This window comes from Dipodomys ordii, unplaced genomic scaffold, assembly GCF_000151885.1.
Source record: "Dipodomys ordii isolate 6190 unplaced genomic scaffold, Dord_2.0 Scaffold6, whole genome shotgun sequence".
NCBI lineage: Eukaryota > Metazoa > Chordata > Mammalia > Rodentia > Heteromyidae > Dipodomys > Dipodomys ordii.
The window spans coordinates 254,404-273,285 of record NW_012267222.1 but is presented as its reverse complement, the minus strand read 5'-3'; the positions used below and the strand labels follow the sequence as shown (position 1 = coordinate 273,285).

General features: G+C 59.2%; 1 protein-coding gene across 1 annotated transcript; it reads left to right on the top strand.

Moving 5' to 3' along the window:
• The first annotated feature begins 3,770 nt into the window (after nt 1–3,770).
• Nucleotides 3,771–18,434, top strand: Nadk (NAD kinase). The gene is made up of 11 exons (XM_013034710.1): nt 3,771–3,986; nt 6,063–6,146; nt 12,950–13,079; nt 14,205–14,313; nt 14,418–14,503; nt 16,072–16,174; nt 16,739–16,887; nt 17,006–17,105; nt 17,181–17,338; nt 17,722–17,804; nt 18,215–18,434. The coding sequence occupies exons 1-11, from the start codon at nt 3,811–3,813 to the stop codon at nt 18,381–18,383; spliced, it is 1,347 nt and encodes a 448-aa protein (XP_012890164.1). The 5' UTR covers nt 3,771–3,810; the 3' UTR covers nt 18,384–18,434.
• The last annotated feature ends 448 nt before the right edge of the window (nt 18,435–18,882 follow it).

Sequence of the window (18,882 nt, the reverse complement as noted above, 5' to 3'; positions counted from 1 at the left end):
TTCTGCTTATATGGTGCTGAGGAATCGAATCCAGGGCCTTATGCATGCAAGGCAAGCACTCTACCACTGAGCCACCTTCCCAGCCCCTCATTTTTGCTTTTCTTTGTACTAATTTCCATATTTGCTTTTTTTCAGCTTATTTCTAGCTTTTTTGAGTTAAACTCTTAGGTCACCCCTTTTCTTTGACAAATTCTACTCTGTGTATGTGTGTGCGCGCACACATGTGTGCTGGTGCTTGAGCTCAGGGCTAGGACACTGTCCCTAGCTAGTTAGGAGAAATTCCCACACTTCCAAGTGAATGAAGGTATTTCCTTTGTTTATACTTTCACCTTTTTCCAATCTCATTGTGCTGTTATCATAGTATTTGATTCTTTACCTTTGCCATACTTGGCATTTAAACTTTTCTTTAGCTGGATGTCAGTGGTTCATACCTGTTAATCCCAGCGCCTCAGGAGGCTGAGATCTGAGGATTGTGGTTCAACGCCAGCCAGGGCAGGAAAGTCCATGAGACTTATCTCCAGCAAACTTCCGAAAAACTGGAAGGGGCTCTGGCTCAAGTGGTAGAGTGATAGCCTTGAGCTGAAGAGCTGAGGAACAGCGCCCAGGCCCAGAGTTCAAGCCCCACTACAGACAAAAACAAAAACAAAACTTTGCTGTCATAGTGTGGAGTCATGTGCGTGTAGACTCGCAGCGTGGAGCCGTGTGGGTGGTGTGGGTGTCGACTGTCAGGGTGTGGAGCCGTGTGGGTGGTGTGGGTGTCGACTGTCAGGGCGTGGAGCCGTGTGGGTGTAGACTGTCAGGGTGTGGAGCCGTGTGGGTGGTGTGGGTGTAGACTGTCAGGGTGTGGAGCCATGTGGGTGGTGTGGGTGTCGACTGTCAGGGTGTGGAGCTGTGTGGGTGTAGACTGCCAGGGCGTGGAGCCGTGTGGGTGGTGTGGGTGTAGACTGTCAGGGCGTGGAGCCGTGTGGGTGGTGTGGGTGTAGACTGTCAGGATGTGGAGCCGTGTGGGTGGTGTGGGTGTCGACTGTCAGGGCGTGGAGCCGTGTGGGTGGTGTGGGTGTCGACTGTCAGGGTGTGGAGCCGTGTGGGTGGTGTGGGTGTAGACTGTCAGGGTGTGGAGCCATGTGGGTGGTGTGGGTGTAGACTGTCAGGGTGTGGAGCTGTGTGGGTGTAGACTGTCAGGGTGTGGAGTTGTGTGGGTGTATACTGTCACTTCGTGGAGTTGTGTGGGTGTATGTAGGCTATCACTTCATGGAGTTGTGTGGGTGTATGTAGGCTGTCTCAGTGTGGAGCTGTGTGGGTGTTGACTGTCACAGTGGAGAGTTATGTACATGTAGAGTGTTGCACATGGAGCTCTGTACAGGTAGACTATGCACGTGGAGCTCAGCGTGCAGGTGGACTGTTAACATGCAAGGCTCAGCATACAGGTAGACTGTTACATGTAGGGCTCAACATACAGGTAGACTGATGTAGTGTGGAGCTCAGCATGCAGGTCGGCTGTTACACACAGGGCTCAGTGTACAGGTAGACTGTTACACACAGAGCTCAGCATATAGGTAGACTGTTACACACAAGGCTCAGTGTACAGATAGACTGTTGCACAGGGCTCAGCGTACAGGTAGACTGTTACACTCAGGGTTCAGCGTACAGGTAGACTGTTACACTCAGGGCTCAGTGTACAGGTAGACTATTACATGCAAGGCTCAGCATTCAGATAGACTGTTACACGCAGGGGGTAGACTGTTACACGCAGGGCTCAGTGTACAGGTAGACTGTTACACTCAGGGCTCAGCGTACAGGTAGACTGTTACACACAGGGCTCAGCGTACAGGTAGACTGTTACACTCAGGGCTCAGTGTACAGGTAGACTATTACATGCAGGCTCAGCATTCAGATAGACTGTTACACGCAGGGCTCAGTGTACAGGTAGACTGTTACACGCAGGGCTCAGTGTACAGGTAGAGGTTACACGCAGGGCTCAGTGTACAGGTAGACTGTTACACGCAGGGCTCAGTGTACAGGTAGACTGTTACACGCAGGGCTCAGTGTACAGGTAGACTGTTACACGCAGGGCTCAGTGTACAGGTAGACTGTTACACGCAGGGCTCAGTGTACAGGTAGAGGTTACACGCAGGGCTCAGTGTACAGGTAGACTGTTACACGCAGGGCTCAGTGTACAGGTAGATGTTACACGCAGGGCTCAGTGTACAGGTAGACTGTTACACGCAGGGCTCAGTGTACAGGTAGACTGTTACACGCAGGGCTCAGTGTACAGGTAGATGTTACACGCAGGGCTCAGCGTACAGGTAGATGTTACACTCAGGGCTCAGCATATAGGTAGACTGTTACACTCAGGGCTCAGTGTACAGGTAGACTGTTACACGCAGGGCTCAGTGTACAGGTAGACTTGCACACAAGGCTCAGGGTACAGATAGACTATTACATGCAGGGCTCAGCATACAGGTAGACTCTTGCACACAGGGCTGAGCATACAGGTAGACTTGCACACAGAGCTCAGCATACAAGGAGACTGTTGCACATGGGGCTCATTATACAGGTAGACTTGTAGTGTGGAGCTCAGCATACAGGTAAACTCTTATATGCAGAGCTCAGTGTACAGGTAGACTGTTGTAGTATGGAGTTGTGTACAGGTAGATTGTTGCACACAGAACTTAGCATACAGGTAGACTTGCATGCTGAGTTCTATACAGGTAGACTTACACGCAGGGTTCAGCATACAGGTAGACTCTTGCACATGGAGCTCAGTGTATAGGTAGACTGTTACACACACAGAGCTCAGCATACAAGTAAACGGTTGTAGTGTGGCACTCAACATGGAGGTAGGCTGTTGCCTGTGGAGCTCAGCATACAGGTAGACTGTTGGATGCTGAGCTCAGTGTACAGGCAGGCTATTACACACAAGGCTCAATGTACAGGCAGACTGTTGCTCACGGAGCTCAGCATACAGGTAGACTGTTGTAGTGTGGAGCTCAGTGTACAAGTAGCCTGTCATAGTGTGGAGTTGTGTACAGGTTGACTGTTGCATTTGGAGATCAGTGGACACCTGCAGGTTTGTGTTTACTCAGTCTTATTTGGCTTTTCTCGGCTCAGTTATTTGAAATTACGCATCTGTTTTCCCTCAGATTAATGTGCTGTGACTTCTGCTTCAGGTTTACCTGTCTGGCTGGGTTTCTGGCTCAGTTCTTTTTTTTTTAGTTGGCTTTTAGCCATGTGGATGGAGTTACATAGCAGCTGAGGCTGGGTCTGGAGCAGGGTCACACTGCGCTCCGAGCACCCTCCACACCCTGCTTTTGGAGACATGCAGCACTGAAGGTGTGAGGGAAACAAACAAACCAGCAAACCCCTCCCCCCCAGCCTGGGTAGAAATAGGCTATATATATATAATAGCCGGGCACTGGTGGCTCACGCCTGTAATCCTAGCTACTCAGGAGGTGAGATCTGAGGATCACAGTTTGAAGCCAGCCTGGGCAGGAGAGACCGTGAGACTCCTATCTCCAATAAACCACCAGAAAACCGGAAGTGGTGCTGTAGCTCAAGTGGTAGAGTGCTCACCTTGAGCTGAAGAGCTGAAGGACAGCGCCCAGGCCCAGAGTTCAAGCCCCACGACCGACCAAAAAAAAATAAAAAAAGAAAGAAATAGGCTATATTCAAAGCAGTTTGAAAATCACTTTGGTCTTTATTTCACTTTGGATGAGATGAGCATGTACATTATTTCTTACCCAGATGCATGCTTTCTTTGTTACACTTAGGCATCAGTGTCTTTCTGGCGGGATTTCTCACTCATCAACTATGGAGATGGAACACGAAAAGATGAGCGTGAGCAAGGAGTTGAGTCCGGACTCGGCCTTCTGCTGCGCGGCGTGCCATGGGGGTGAGACCTGGAGCCCCAGCCACCCACTCCGGGGCCGGGCCAAGTCTCGGAGCCTGTCTGCCTCGCCCGCCCCGGGCAGCACCAAGGAGTTCAGGTGGGCGGGCCCTCCCCCCGTGCTGGCGGTGACTAGTTCGGGCTGGCACCAAGAGTTCTTCGGGCAGCCTATGGCAGTGCGTGCCAGCTGTGCTTAGTGAGAGCCTGGCGCAGAGGATGGGCTGGGTCCTGGGGCCAGGCTGGCTTGGGGACACGTGCCAGACGCGGCACAGCACCCCCCTTGTGCTCTGTGAGGTTTTCCTGGGACGAGCAGCTGAATTGACCCCAGGGCCCTGACCACACCTGTGACATGCAAGGAAGACTGCTGGCTAGAAGCAGTCTGGCTGGGACGGTGGCTCGGTGGCGGAGTGCTCGCCTAGCACGCATGAAGCCCTGGGTTCCATTCCTCATGTGCCACATACACAGAACGAGTCGGAAGTGGCACTGTGGCTCATGTGGTAGAGCTAGACTTGAGCAAAAGAAGCTCAGGGACAGTGCCCAGGCCCTGAGTTCAAGCCTCAGGACTGGCAAATAAAAAAAGCATGCTATGTCTTCCATGAGGTAAGACAACCTGCAGAGCCCCACAGGAATGAGCTCTGCTCATTCCTAGAGACGGCCCTGGGGCTTTGGACCTGCTTGGACCCTGGTGGCCAGCACCGTGGCCCTGATGGGCAGGCTCGTCACAGATCGCTTCTCCTGCGTGTGCTTCTGGACAGAACTGCCTTGGGGCCCACCAAAAAGTGCAGGGAACTCTGAACCTTCTAAGAGCGGGACTAAGCCAGGCGCCGGTGGCTCACACCCGTTATCCTAGCCACTCAGGAGACTGAGATCCAAGGGTCATAGTTGGAAGCCAGCCCAGGCAGGCAGGAAAGTCCGTGAGACTCTTAGCTCCAGTTAGCCAACAGAAAACTAGAAGTGGTGCTGTGGCTCAAGTGGTAGAGCACTAGCCTTGAGCAAAAGAGCTCAGGGACAGTGCCCAGGCCTCGAGCCCCACAGCCAACAAAAAAACAAAAACGTGGGCCTGAGCCAAGGGCATGGTGAGCACGGAGCGGCAGCTGCCCCTACAGGGGAGAGCTTGCTCTTGTTGCCCATGCCAGAGGACACAGATGGAGACTGTTCGCCTAGAGATGCATTCTGTTCTGCAGGCTCCAAACCGCCTTTCTGCCAAGCCTCTCGTTGCTGTTGTTGTTGTTGGTGGTGGTGGTGGTCATGGTGGTCATGGGGCTTGAAATCTGGGCCTGGGCGCTGTCCCTCAGCTCTTCAGCTCAAGGCGAGTACTCTACCATTTGAGCCACAGCACTACTTCCGGTTTTCTGGTGGTTTATTGGAGATAAGAGTCTCATAGACTTTCAGATCCCCAGATCTCAGCCTCCTGAGTAGCTTCCTCCTGACTTTTGGAGGTAAGCTTGCCGCCGCTTGTTTGCTGACTCATGGAGAACACTGGGCTCAGATGGACTGTGTGGCCCTGGGGAGGGCAGCGTGGGGGGGAGGGTAAAGTGGGGGGAAAAGGCAGCTGTGTGGTTGCCTTGGCTCTTGCGGGCGCCCTGGACCCCCATGAAAGAAGCTATGGTCACTTTCCACTTAATGGAAAGATTGGTTCAGAGTGAGCCCTGCATTCTTTGGTAATGTAGTAGCACACACATTAGTTTCTCAGTTGTTAAAATACATATTATTTAAGCACATCTTTTAAGATTTTGCTCATCTTTTTGTGTATGGGGTACCAGGGCCTCATGCAGGTAGATGACCACTCCGCCACTGAGCCTCATTTCCAGACCTGAAGTCTGTATCTTATTAACATCTTCCTTATGGATATGTGGGATTTCCAGTGAACATTTCTGGTAGAATTTTAATCTGCATTATTTTGAGACCTGTCCAAGGTCCTAATTCCTGATTAAAGGCCCAGAGCCCAGTGGAAGGCGACGCAAGCCCGCATGCTGCTGGTTCTGAGCCGTTGTCCACCGTGTGCACGGCTGCCCCTGCCTCTCCTAGCTACCAGCTGGGCTCAGTGGAGCCCTGGCCAGGCAGGTTCTCCAGCTGTGCCACGGGCGTGCCGTGATGGAGCTGGTGGCCCTGTGTCTTTGGGGTCTGGTGACCTGGATGTGCCTCTCGCCGTGCTGACTGTAGCCCCCTTCCGCAGGCGGACGCGCTCTCTGCACGGGCCCAGCCCGGTGACCACGTTTGGACCAAAGGCCTGTGTGCTGCAGAACCCTCAAACCATCATGTGAGTTCCACCCCTGGGGCTCGGGCCAGGGGCAGGGTGGTGCGTGGGCCCTGGGTCCGTCCTGGGACAGGGTGTGGGGGCTGATGCGCGGTGCAAAGCGCTTCTGGGTCCTTCTGAAGGAAGCCTTGAGAGAAGCCTTGAACTGTCCCTAGCGGATACCATGCGGTCCACGTGGCTCAGAAGCAGGGGCACACCCCTGTAGTGCTGGTGCTCAGGAGGCGGAGGCAGGGGAGTCCGTGTGGGTAACGTGGAGGCCAGCCTCAGCTACACAGTGAGACACTGCAGACACGCACGCACGCACCCACAACACAGGGAGCGCGGAACACAGCCAGCGGTGGTGGCCGCAGGGCGTGAGGGCACTGGCAGGGACACGCGGCTGCACCCCGCCCCATGCTGCACCCATCCAGCCCCGCGTGGCTGCAACCCGCCCCACGCTGCGCCCGTCCAGCCCTGCGCTGCGGCTGTCCAGGCAGCACGGTTGCACCCCACCCTGCGCTGCGCCCATTCAGCCCCGTGCTGCGGCTGTCCAGGGCAGCACGGCTGCACCCCGCCCCGTGCTGCACCCGTCCAGCCCTGCACTGCGCCTGTCCAGGGCAGCGCGGCTGCACCCCGCCCCACGCTGTGCCCGTCCAGCCCCACGCTGCGGCCGTCCAGGGCAGCACGGTTGCACCCCCCCATGCGCTGCGCCTATCCAGCCCCTGCTGCGGCCGTCCAGGGCAGCACGGTTGCACCCCGCCCTGCGCTGCGCCCATTCAGCCCCGTGTTGCGGCCATCCAGGGCAGCACGGCTGCACCCCGCCCCGTGCTGCACCCGTCCAGCCCTGCATTGTGCCTGTCCAGGGCAGCGCGGCTGCACCCTGCCCCGCGCTGCGCCTGTCCAGCCCCGCGTGGCTGCAACCTGCCCCGCGCTGCACCCGTCCAGGGCAGTGCGGCTGCACCCCGCCCCGCGCTGCAGCTGCGGCCTTCCAGGGCAGCACGGCTGCACCCCGCCCCGCGCTGCAGCTGCGGCCTTCCAGGGCAGCACGGCTGCACCCCGCGCTGCAGCTGCGGCCTTCCAGGGCAGCACGGCTGCACCCCGCCCCGCGCTGCGCTCGTCCAGGGCAGCACGGCTGCACCCCGCCCCGCGCTGCAGCTGCGGCCTTCCAGGGCAGCACGGCTGCACCCCGCGCTGCAGCTGCGGCCTTCCAGGGCAGCACGGCTGCACCCCGCCCCGCGCTGCAGCTGCGGCCTTCCAGGGCAGCACGGCTGCACCCCGCCCCGCGCTGCGCTCGTCCAGGGCAGCACGGCTGCACCCCGCCCCGCGCTGCAGCTGCGGCCTTCCCAGCACTTCCGCCTTCTGAGAGTTTGGCTTGTCCAGGCTTCGCTGCTTAACCGTTAATAGCACAGACACAGTGATGGGCTTTCTTCTCAACCTGATTTTAACTGCTTGAAAGAGCTCCTTCTTGTTGGTTGTGTGTGATGTGTGTGTTGGATATATGTGGTATGCGTAATATGTGTGTGCCGTGTTTTGTATATGTGTGGTGTGTGGTATGTTGTGTGTGTATGTATCTACGTGAATATATTGTATGTGGTGTATATATAGAGAGTGAGTATGCGTGTGGTATGTGTGTATTATTTATATTGTGTGTGGGATGTGCCTCCTGTGGTGTGTGTGAGTGTGAGTGTGGAGGTGGAGTCCAGGCCTCACACGTGCCAGGCAGACCTGCTCTGTCTGGCAGCACCGGCCAGCACGCCTTGCAGTCCGCCACGCACCAGACGGCCCAGGGAGAATGCAGTGGATCATTTGACCACAGTCTTGCTCACCAGTCACTTCCCATCATCAACTTCTTTTTAGAATTTGTTGGCTCCAGAAATGCACGTGTTCTCTTAGTGTGTTCTGCATGGTAGTCTAGTTTTTTTTTTTCCCTCTGAGAGGGAATCATTTCAGGATGCTGATATTCGTGCTTTGTTATTTGTGTGTGTGGTTTGTTTGTTTGTTTGCCCGTCCTGGGGCTTGAACTCAGGGCCTGGGCACTGTCCCTGAGCTTCTTTTGCTCAAGGCTAGCACTCTATCACTTGAGCTACAGCACCACTTCAGTTTTCTGGTGGTTCATTAGAGATGGGAGTCTCACGGTCTTTCCTGCCCGGGCTGGCTTTGAACCTCGATCCTCAGATCTCAGCCTCCTGAGTAGCTATGATTACAGGCATGAGCCACCAGCACCCGGCTTCACTTCCAGCTTTTTCTGTGTATGTGGTGCTGAGGAACAGAACCCAGGGCTTCATGCATGCTGGGCAAGCACTCGACCACTGAGCCACCTATCCAGACCCCAGTCACCTGTCCAGACTCTGAATTAAATATACTAGACTTCACTTTGTCACATTTTACACCTTGAACTGTTAGTTGTGCTGCTTCCCCAGAGAGAGCTTCGCTGTTGGTTCTCTGGCGGTTGGACACCCTAGTATCCCACCCTCTCCTGCAAGGGTCAGTCACGTGAAGGAGCCACGTGTCCAGGGTGGCCATGTGTGCGCTTCCCTGAGAGGGAAGCCCCTCTCCCAGGCAGGCCCTGCTTGTTGTGAGGGCCAAGGTTCCTAGCCAGGCTGGCCTCCCGGGGTGGAGACCCAGCCCCAGGCCGTGACCCTGTGCGTCACAGGAGGGCGGGCCGAGGACAGCAGCATGACCACTATGAGACCTGGCCTGTGTTCAGGCCCTCAGAGCGGTGTCCGCCCCACCATTAGGTCTGGAGGACCTCAGCTGAGCCAAAGAAAACATAGGGTGCCCGTGGGGATGAGGAGCTGAGCGGTGGCCTGACCTGTGTATTGCTGCTGCCAGATGTGGGTTGGGGGAGGGGGTCCTGACCATTTGCCCCAGAAGGTTCAACTTCACTTTCCTGTCTGGGCAGCCTTGAGTGTCAGCTCCTTGTGCCAGGCCAGGGCTGCTTGCAGGTGTTGGTGTTGCCTTGTGCACCAGTGCCCAGGGCCCTCCTCTGCCCAGAGCGCAGGGCAGCTTGGCACTGGTCCTGAGGTCAGGCAGCCCCCAGGAGGGCCCAGCCGGCTACGGTCCGTGTCCAGCTCGGGACAGCCATGTCAGCGGCTCGTCTGCGCCCGGCCGTGTCCAGCTCGGGACAGCATGTCAGCGGCTCGTCTGCGCCCGGCCGTGTCCAGCTCGGGACAGCCATGTCAGCGGCTCGTCTGCGCCCGGCCGTGTCCAGCTCGGGACAGCCATGTCAGCGGCTCGTCTGCGCCCGGCCGTGTCTGGGTGGTTGGAGCCCAGCAGCCCCCTGTTGCTCAGGAGCTCCTTCTCGGGCTCCATAGGAGGAGCTGCACTTCCTCCTCGGGCTGAGATGTGGCCATGAGCCTGTGCATTTGTTGTTACAATGTCTAAAGCTACTGGCCGCGTCAGTGGCTAGATGTCCCTGAGCAGCACGGCAGGTCCGTTGGAGCTGGCCCTGCCCACTCAGCCCTGCACCTGCAGCCTGAGGGCTGGAAGGGCCAGACCCCTCCTCCATGGTGGCCCAAGAGGAAGTTGAGGAACTGGTTTGTGGTCACAGGAGAGGCTGGCACCTAGGCCTTGTGGAAGATAAGTGGCGGTGGCTCTGCTTAGCTGCGTCTGCAGGCCGCGCCTTGAACTGGGCCGGCCTAGAGCAGCCTTGATGTGTGGCGGGCAGGCGGCCGGACGTGCTGTGTGCAGAGCTGGAGCGGTGGGGTCTGCCTGGGCACCGGGCTGTGGACACCCACGCTCATGGGTTCAGGCTGGGACTGCCTTTCACCTGCCGCCCTTTCACCTATGGGTGGCTTGGGAGCTCTGCCCAGTGGGCGGGCCGGGCCTGGCATGGTTCAGCTCCGACGGCACAGCCAGGGCTCTGGGCTGCCCAGGCCCGGGCTGCATTGCTGGGGAGCCTAGGGCGCGGCAGAGCAGGGCGGTGGCGCTGGGCTTTGGCTGCTGAGGTCAGCCTGGTATTTTCAAGTAAGCAGTCAGGCAGAAGAGGGTCATGTGTGGCTGCAGGAAATCTTATTTTCACGTCCTTAAGTCTGGGAAGCTCTTTTGACTTAGTTGTTTCTGAAAGACTTGTAAGTCTTCTAAGAAATGTTCCGCTTTCAATTTTGCGGGTGCGAAGCTAGTCGTGTAATGCGGGATTGGGAGCATGTCAGCGGGCAGAGCTGCGTGCATGCCTGCTAGCGACGTGGGCGGGGATGCTGTCTCCTAGAAGTGGAGGCCTCGGAGCCGTGGGCCTGGCACAGCGGGCTCAGAAGGGGTGCCATGAGCGGGCCCTCACTTCCCACAAGGGCATGGAACCGGTGAGTGGTGTCTGGGGCCACCTGGGGCGAAGGTGACACTCGGTTGCCATTATTTGTGGCTACCCCTCGGTTTTGAAAGGTGCTTCTCTGCTGGGGGTGCATGCTGAACAGGGAAGTCTTTCTGCAGCTGGGGCTGAGGAGGTCAGTGTGGAGCGCTGACCCACTGGCTGGCCAGCCACAGCCACCTTCCAGCAGCTGCCAAGGGCAGGAGGTGGTCCTGGCATGCGTGCAGACGCCCTTTTTGTGGGTGTCTGGGTGTTCTGGCCTGGTGTGCCCCAGGAATCTCAGCTGTGATGGAGACGCAGCTGGGTAGAGTCTACTTTTGGAGACCAAGTGTGGACAGTGGTCTGAGGTTTGAGCTGGTCTGTCACAGGCACCGGAAACCCAAGCCTTGTGCGCTCAGGAGGATTCACGCTGCCTTTACCCAGACTTTCACTTGATTTCTCTTATTTCTTTGTGCTGGTACTGGGGCGTGAACTCTGGGCCTGGGCGCTGTCCCTTAGCTTTCTTTGCTCAAGCTTGATACTCTTGAGCCACAGCTCTACTTCCAGCTTTTTACTGGTTAGTTGGAGATAAGAGTCTCTTGGATTTATCTGTCCAAGCTGCCTTTGCATGAAGATCGACCTGGGTGCTGGTGGCTCACACCATGAAGGCCATGGTTTGAAGGCAGCCCAGGCAGGAGCGTCCATGAGATTGTCTTCTCTCCAGTTAACCACGAGGCAACCGGAAGCAGAGGTGTGGATTGGTGCAGGGGTGTGTGTGCATGAACACACACGCATGCAGGAAGAGTCCACACAGGCGTGCGCACACACACGCACACGTACATGCGCAGTCCATAGGGGTTTGGAGTGGTGAGCTGTGCTCAGGGAGGTGTGTACAGTGTAGCCAGTGTCCTGAAGAATTATGGGACCAGACACCCTCTGGTCAAGGTGTCGGCCTGGACTTCTCCTCTTGGCTCTGTATGTGGTCTCTGTTCCCATGGCTATCATTAAGTAGCTGAGCGTGGCCTCAGTGGTTCATCCATCGCGGTGAGTAGCAGGTGTGGGTAGCAGAATGCACAAGGAGATACGGTCGGAGTCCTGCAAATGTCACTGGCCAGACAGGGCTGCCTCCTCCAGGCCTCCGGCAGCTGAGGGTGCTGCCCCCTGCTTGTTCTTCTGCGGGGCTTCTCTACCGTCTGTGAGTAGCCATCCAGGGGGCACCGCCGGGTGTCCGTGTCTGTGAGTGGGCACCCCGGGCACCGCCGGGTGTCCGTGTGTGTGAGTGGGCACCCCGGGCACCGCCGGGTGTCTGTGTCTGTGAGTGGGCACCGCCGGGTGTCCGTGTGTGTGAGTGGGCACCGCCGGGTGTCCGTGTGTGTGAGTGGGCATCGCCGGGTGTCCGTGTCTGTGAGTGGGCACCGGGGCATCGCCGGGTGTCTGTGTCTGTGAGTGGGCACCCCGGGCATCGCCGGGTGTCTGTGTCTGTGAGTGGGCACCCCGGGCACCGCCGGGTGTCTGTGTGTGTGAGTGGGCACCGCCGGGTGTCCGTGTGTGTGAGTGGGCACCCCGGGCACCGCCGGGTGTCTGTGTCTGTGAGTGGGCACCGCCGGGTGTCCGTGTGTGTGAGTGGGCACCCCGGGCATCGCCGGGTGTCCGTGTGTGTGAGTGGGCACCCCGGGTGTCTGTGTCTGTGAGTGGGCACCCCGGGGACCGCCGGGTGTCTGTGTCTGTGAGTGGGCACCGGGGCATCGCCGGGTGTCCGTGTGTGTGAGTGGGCACCCCGGGCACCGCCGGGTGTCTGTGTCTGTGAGTGGGCACCGCCGGGTGTCCGTGTGTGTGAGTGGGCACCCCGGGCATCGCCGGGTGTCCGTGTGTGTGAGTGGGCACCCCGGGTGTCTGTGTCTGTGAGTGGGCACCCCGGGGACCGCCGGGTGTCTGTGTCTGTGAGTGGGCACCGGGGCATCGCCGGGTGTCCGTGTGTGTGAGTGGGCACCCCGGGCATCGCCGGGTGTCTGTGTCTGTGAGTGGGCACCCCGGGCACCGCCGGGTGTCTGTGTCTGTGAGTGGGCACCGGGGCACTGCCGGCTGTCCGTGTGTGTAAGTGGGCACCCCGGGCATCGCCGGCTGTCCATGTGTGTGAGTGGGCACCCCGGGCATCGCCGGCTGTCCGTGTGTGTGAGTGAGCACCAGGGCACTGCCGGCTGTTCGTGTCTGTGAGTGGGCACCCCGGGCATCGCCGGGTGTCCGTGTCTGTGAGTGGGCACCCCGGGCATCGCCGGGTGTCCGTGTGTGTGAGTGGGCACCCCGGGCATCGCCGGGTGTCCGTGTCTGTGAGTGGGCACCCCGGGCATCGCCGGGTGTCCGTGTGTGTGAGTGGGCACCCCGGGCATCGCCGGGTGTCTGTGTCTGTGAGTGGGCACCTCGGGCACCGCTGGCTGTCCGTGTGTGTGAGTGGGCACCGGGCCACCCAGGGGCAGCGCTGGCTGTCCGAGCCCCTCTCACCGAGGGAGGAGGACTGCGGTTGTAGGCTGCCCTCTCCTCCCCAAAGGCATATCCAGGACCCTGGGAGCCAGCGGTTGACGTGGAACAAGTCCCCCAAGAGCGTGCTTGTCATCAAGAAGATTCGGGACGCCAGCTTGCTGCAGCCCTTTAAGGAGCTCTGCGTGTACCTCATGGAGGCAAGTCGGGCCTGCAGCCGCCGCGTGCAAAGGGTGAAGGGCTGCCTGTGGGGAGCCTGGCCCCAGAATGTGACCTCCCACCTCAGAGCCTCCTGGGTTGCCCCAGGTCTCTCAGGAGCCCTTTGCGGCAGTCCTTGCTAACAGCCCAGCTCCACAGGCTGGGTAAGGTTCATTTTGGCTCCCAGTTCTGGAAGTTCAAGGTCAAGGGGCCATATCTGGTGATGGCCATCTTGCTGGCAGTCCTAAGCACCACCTGGCGAGACACAGGACCTGGGTAGGCACCTGGGGCTCACGGCTGTAACCCTAGACACTCAGGAGGCTGAGCTCTGAGAGTCTTGGTTCAAAGCCAGCTAGGGCAAGAAAGTCCTGAGACTCTTATCTCCAATTAACCACCAAAAGGCTGAAAGTGGAGGTCTGGTTCAAATGGTAGAGCACTACCAGCCTTGAGCCAAAAAAGCTTAGGAACAGTGTCCAGACCCTGAGTTCAAGCCCAGGACTGACACATTAGAAAAGGAGGAGAGGGCTGGGAAGGTGGCTCGGTGGTAGAGCACTTGCCTGGCATGCATGAGGCCCTGGGTTCGATTCCTCAGTACCGCATAAGCAGAAAAAGTTGGAAGTGGTGCTGTGGCTCAAGTGCTCTTCAGCTGACGCTCTTGAGCTGAAGAGCTGAGGGACTGCGCTCAGGCCCACAGTTCAGGCCCCATGACTGACCCCCAGAAAAGGCGAGACAGGCTCTCTGTGTATGTGAGCACATGCAGGGTTTCTTTCCATAAAGCCTCCGTGATTGGAGTGTGGGGCTTCACCCAAGGCCTTGCCTCCCAGGCCCCACTCTGAACAGGTGGTCAGAGTGCATTCCCACCCTCTCACCGCACGGTGGGGTCACAGGCAAGCAGTCCGATCACAGCCAGCAGGTTACAAATCTGTCTTGAGGTCCAGAGGCCTGGAAGGCCAGAACCTCCTGCCGCACAGCAGTGAGGGGGAGGCTGGAAGGGAGACCAGGGCCCCAGAGAAAGCCACTGTTCTTCCAGGCTGCCCCTGCAGAGGCCTGGAAGGAGTTCTTTGCAAGGCCCCTGGCCCAGCCGGGCTTGTGGGGGCCACGTGGAGCTCAGTGAGCCATGCTTGCAGGAGAACAACATGATCGTGTATGTGGAGAAGAAAGTGCTGGAAGATCCCGCCATCGCGAGTGATGAGAACTTTGGACCAGTGAAGAAGAAGTTCTGCACTTTCCGAGAAGGTGCGTCTTCAGCTGTGGCTGGAGCAGCTGCCGGTGCTCTGCCCGTGCCATTGGCGTGCGGCCCGGGAGTGACGGTGCTCTTCTGCCTCCTGACTGCTTTCTAGATTATGACGACATTTCCAACCAGATAGACCTCATCATCTGCCTGGGGGGCGACGGGACCCTGCTCTACGCCTCCTCACTCTTCCAGGTGAGGCAGCGGGGCAGCCGCTCACCAGCGCTGCCCAGCTCTTCTGGACTTGAGTTTGGGGGTTGCGTTTGTTTGTCAGTCACAGGGCTTGAGCCCGGAACCTGGGCGCTGTCTCTGAGCTCTTTTGCTCAAGGCTCGCGCTCTATTATTTTGAGCTACAGTGCTACTTCCAATTTTCTGGTGGTTAATTGGAGATAAGAGTATCTCAAGAACCGGGCGCCAGTGGCTCATGCCTGTAATCCTAGCTACTCAGGAGGCTGAGATCTGAGGATCACAGTTCAAAGCCAGTGGGGCAGGAAAGTCCGTGAGACTCTTATCTCCAATAAACCACTAGAAAGCCGGAAGTGGCACTGAGGCTCAAGCGGTAGAGTGCTCGCCTTGAGCTGAAGAGCTGATGGACAGCGCTCAGGCCCAGAGTTCAAGCCCCACGACCGACAACACCAACAACAAAAATGTATCACAAGGACTTTCCTGTCCAGGCAGATCTCAGCCTTCTGAGTAGCTTAGGATTCCAGGCGTGAGCCACCTGTGCCCGGCAGGTGCGGTTTGTCTTTGTGCAGTTCAAGTGCTGGCTGAAGAGCGTGTGTGAATGATGCAGTGAAGAGCATGTGTGCGCTTCCTGTGCTGGGGGGGAGGAGCAGCCCTGCAGGGCACTGCTGGCTTCCTCGCCTGTGATCCCACCCTGTGGCCTGGCCCAGCCCGCAGAAGGGAGCGTGGGCAAGGGCTGGGCTGGGAGGGGAGCTGGAGGGAGCGGGCACGGGGAGTTTTTGGCTACCTCCTCCACCCATTGGGGCCTGGCCTTGGGCACAGGAGCGCACTGGGCCAGTGACCAGTGCATGCCAGGGTGAGTCCCTCAGGGAGGAGGGCCAGTGTTGGAGCAGGTTCTGGCAGAGGCTGCTGGAGACAGCAGGTGTCTTTCTGCAGGCTACAGGTAGCCTGTGAGAGGGCCCTGGCTCCTCGCCCAGCCCCGTGGTGCAGGTGCTGCCCATGCTGCACCGCAGCACCCCCCCCCCCGTGTCACCGAGTCCCCCACCCGGTAGCCTGTTGGTCGTGGGCTCCATCAGAGCCTGTGCACAGGCTGTGACGGCTGCATCCCTCCAGCCCCTCCTCCCTGGGAGGCAGCCTCTTCACTGAGGCCCTCCTGGCCTGGCCCCAGGGGACGCTGGCCAGCGCCCTGCGCTGAGGCGCTCCCACTCGAAAGCCGCTGGCAGCTCCGGGCTTGTGGGTGGACGGCGAGCACTGCCCGCCTTCCCCTCCTCACAGGGCAGCGTGCCTCCAGCGATGGCTTCCACCCTCCCCTCCTCACAGGGCAGTGTGCCTCCAGCCATGGCTTCCACCCTCCCCTCCTCACAGGGCAGTGTGCCTCCAGCCATGGCTTCCACCCTCCCCTCCTCACAGGGCAGTGTGCCTCCAGCCATGGCTTCCACCCTCCCCTCCTCACAGGGCAGTGTGCCTCCAGCGATGGCTTCCACCCTCCTCACAGGGCAGTGTGCCTCCAGTGATGGCTTCCACCCTCCTCACAGGGCAGTGTGCCTCCAGTGATGGCTTCCACCCTCCCCTCTCCACAGGGCAGTGTGCCTCCAGTGATGGCTTTCCACCTGGGCTCGCTCGGCTTCCTCACCCCATTCAACTTCGAGAACTTCCAGTCCCAAGTCACTCAGGTGATAGAGGGTGAGTTGGAATGTTCGGGAAACATGGAGTTGCATTCCCACTTGGTTGTATTTTCTATTTATTTATTTTTACTTAATGGTGAATGAAGTAGCACTTAAAAGTTTGAGGATTTGGCTGGGTGCCCATGGCTCAGGCCTGTCATCCTAGCTACTCAGGAGGCTGAGATCTGAGGATCACGGTTGAAAGTTCAAAGCCAGCCCGGGCAGAAAAGTCTGTGAGACTATTATCTTGAATAAATCACCAGAAAACTGGAAGTGGCTCTGTGGCTCAAGTGGCAGAGCGATCGCCTTGAGCTGAAGAGCTGAGGGACAGCGCCCAGACTGAGGGGACAAAAGTCAAGATTGAAGGATTTTTAAGTTTTGGGTCTTTTAGATAGTGGTACGCACAGTTCGCAGTCTCACGAGTCAGGTGTGAGCACTTGTGTTTTGATCACTGTCACCCCTTCCGTTGTTCTCCCTTAATGCTAGGGGTCAGCAGCCTGGGCTGGAGCCGCGCTGTGTGCCCTCGGAAGGGAGGGGCCCGTGGGGCGGGGCGGGCGGGCCCTGCTGACCTCTGGTACCCCAGGGAACGCGGCTGTTGTTCTTCGGAGCCGGCTCAAGGTGAGAGTGGTCAAGGAGCTCCCAGGCAAGAAGGCGGCCTTGCACAACGGGCTCAGCGAGAACGGGCTGCCTGGCACGGGCGCGGAGGCCGGGAAGCAGGCCATGCAGTTCCAGGTCTGTCCTGTGGCCCTGGCGGGGACGTGGGGCTGGATGCCAGGGTAGCGCCACAGGTGCCTGTGTGCCCGGTGCTGCTGGCTGACCCCTCTGACCACAGAGGCCCCCTGCTCCCCAGGTCTTGAATGAGGTGGTCATCGACAGAGGCCCTTCCTCGTACCTGTCCAACGTGGACGTCTACCTGGATGGGCACCTCATCACCACGGTGCAGGGTGATGGTAAGGCTGGGGACGGCTGGGCCCCGAGAGCCCTGTGCAGGACCCAGCGTGACGCCCGCACCCTGTCCCCGCCAGGTGTGATCGTGTCCACCCCAACGGGCAGCACAGCGTACGCAGCGGCAGCCGGGGCCTCCATGGTTCACCCCAACGTGCCCGCCATCATGGTCACACCCATCTGTCCCCACTCACTGTCATTCCGACCCATCGTGGTCCCTGCAGGGGTGGAGCTGAAGGTCAGAGCCAGTGCCCCTCTGCCTCCTCTGCGCGTGAGCCTCGGGGGGGACAGTGACAGTGGGAAGCAGCTACTGGAGTCCCAGCGTGCCGCTGCCTCAGGCATGTGAGCCCCTGGCCTGGGCTCAGGAGCCTGCCCACCTGTCAGGGAGAGCCGGCCAGCCCTCGCAGGGCCAGGGCAGGTGGCCCTCGGTGAGGAAGGGTCGGCCGGCTTGCTGGCGCCAGCCCCAGCGTCCTCCCCACACTCGGCGGCTCTGGCCCCCCGGACCAGGCCTGATCGCAGGTGTGCCGTGTGTAGGAAGCTGCTGGCGTGCTAGAGCAAGGCCAGAGCTGCCAGGCCTGGGCCCCGCTCAGCCCAGCCCCCCTTCCCCTCTTGACCCCTCAGATTATGCTGTCACCGGAAGCCAGGAACACGGCCTGGGTGTCCTTTGACGGCCGGAAGAGGCAGGAGATTCACCACGGAGACAGGTGTGGGGCTGCAGGGCAGGCGTGTCGGCCTCCCCTGTGCCAGGCAAGGCCTCAGGACTGTGGCTGGCCTGGCTGGCTGGGGCTGCAGGGGGCACAGGTCAGAGGGACCCCTGGGTCTGTCACCCCGCTGGACCTGAGTGGGCGTCCTCTGGCATGGCTGTGGCCTGGCCCACCATCCGCTCCACGCAGAGCCTGCCGGCCATGCCCCCAAGCCTCTTAGCCTGGCAGGGCCTCCCGGAGGCCTGGGGTGGATGCGGGGACAGGTGACCCCCACACAGGCCTACCAAGTCCCGCCTGGCCCACTATCTCTAAAAGAGATAGGCCCCTCAGGGCTGAGGGTGCTGGGGCCAGCCTGGGAGGAGCGGGCGCCCTGGTGGCTCTGTGCTCACAGGCCTGCCCCCCCCCCCCAGCATTAGCATCACCACCTCCTGCTACCCACTCCCCTCCATCTGTGTCCGCGACCCGGTGAGCGACTGGTTCGAGAGCCTCGCACAGTGTCTGCACTGGAACGTGCGGAAGAAGCAGGCGCACTTCACCGAGGAAGAGGACGGGGACGGGGGCGTGCGTGAGGACGGCTAGGCCGCCTGGACCAGCCGCGGTCTGCCCCCGCCTCCAGGGAAGAGCCTGGGCTGCTTCTGTGTGTTTACGTCTGAGTTGCTCTTCGTTCTGGGCTGGGTGCCAGCCTGCACTGCTCTGGCCGGGCCCTGCAAGTGCAGGTCAGGAAGCTCCCACCAATCAGTCTATTGAAATTCTGAGGGGTCAGAATGAATTGATCTCCCTTTTGATAATTGAAATAAATGTCTCAGCCAAACTCTTCCTTTAACTGCCATGCTTTTCCCCTGGGCTCTGCATCTTCTCCCCTAAAACTCTGGAGGTGGCCTGCCGAGTTCGCTGCGGGTCGACCGCAGGGTGCACTTGCTTGGCCTGCAGTTTCTGGGGACGGGTGCGGGCTGCAGGGCGGCGTGGAGCCCGCCCGGGGCCTCAGCCCCTCGCCAGCCAGCGAAGCGACCGTCCCAACCACATTCCTCACGCAGCGGGTTCTGGGAAGATGTGTAAGTCCTGTTCTGTACTTCTTAGA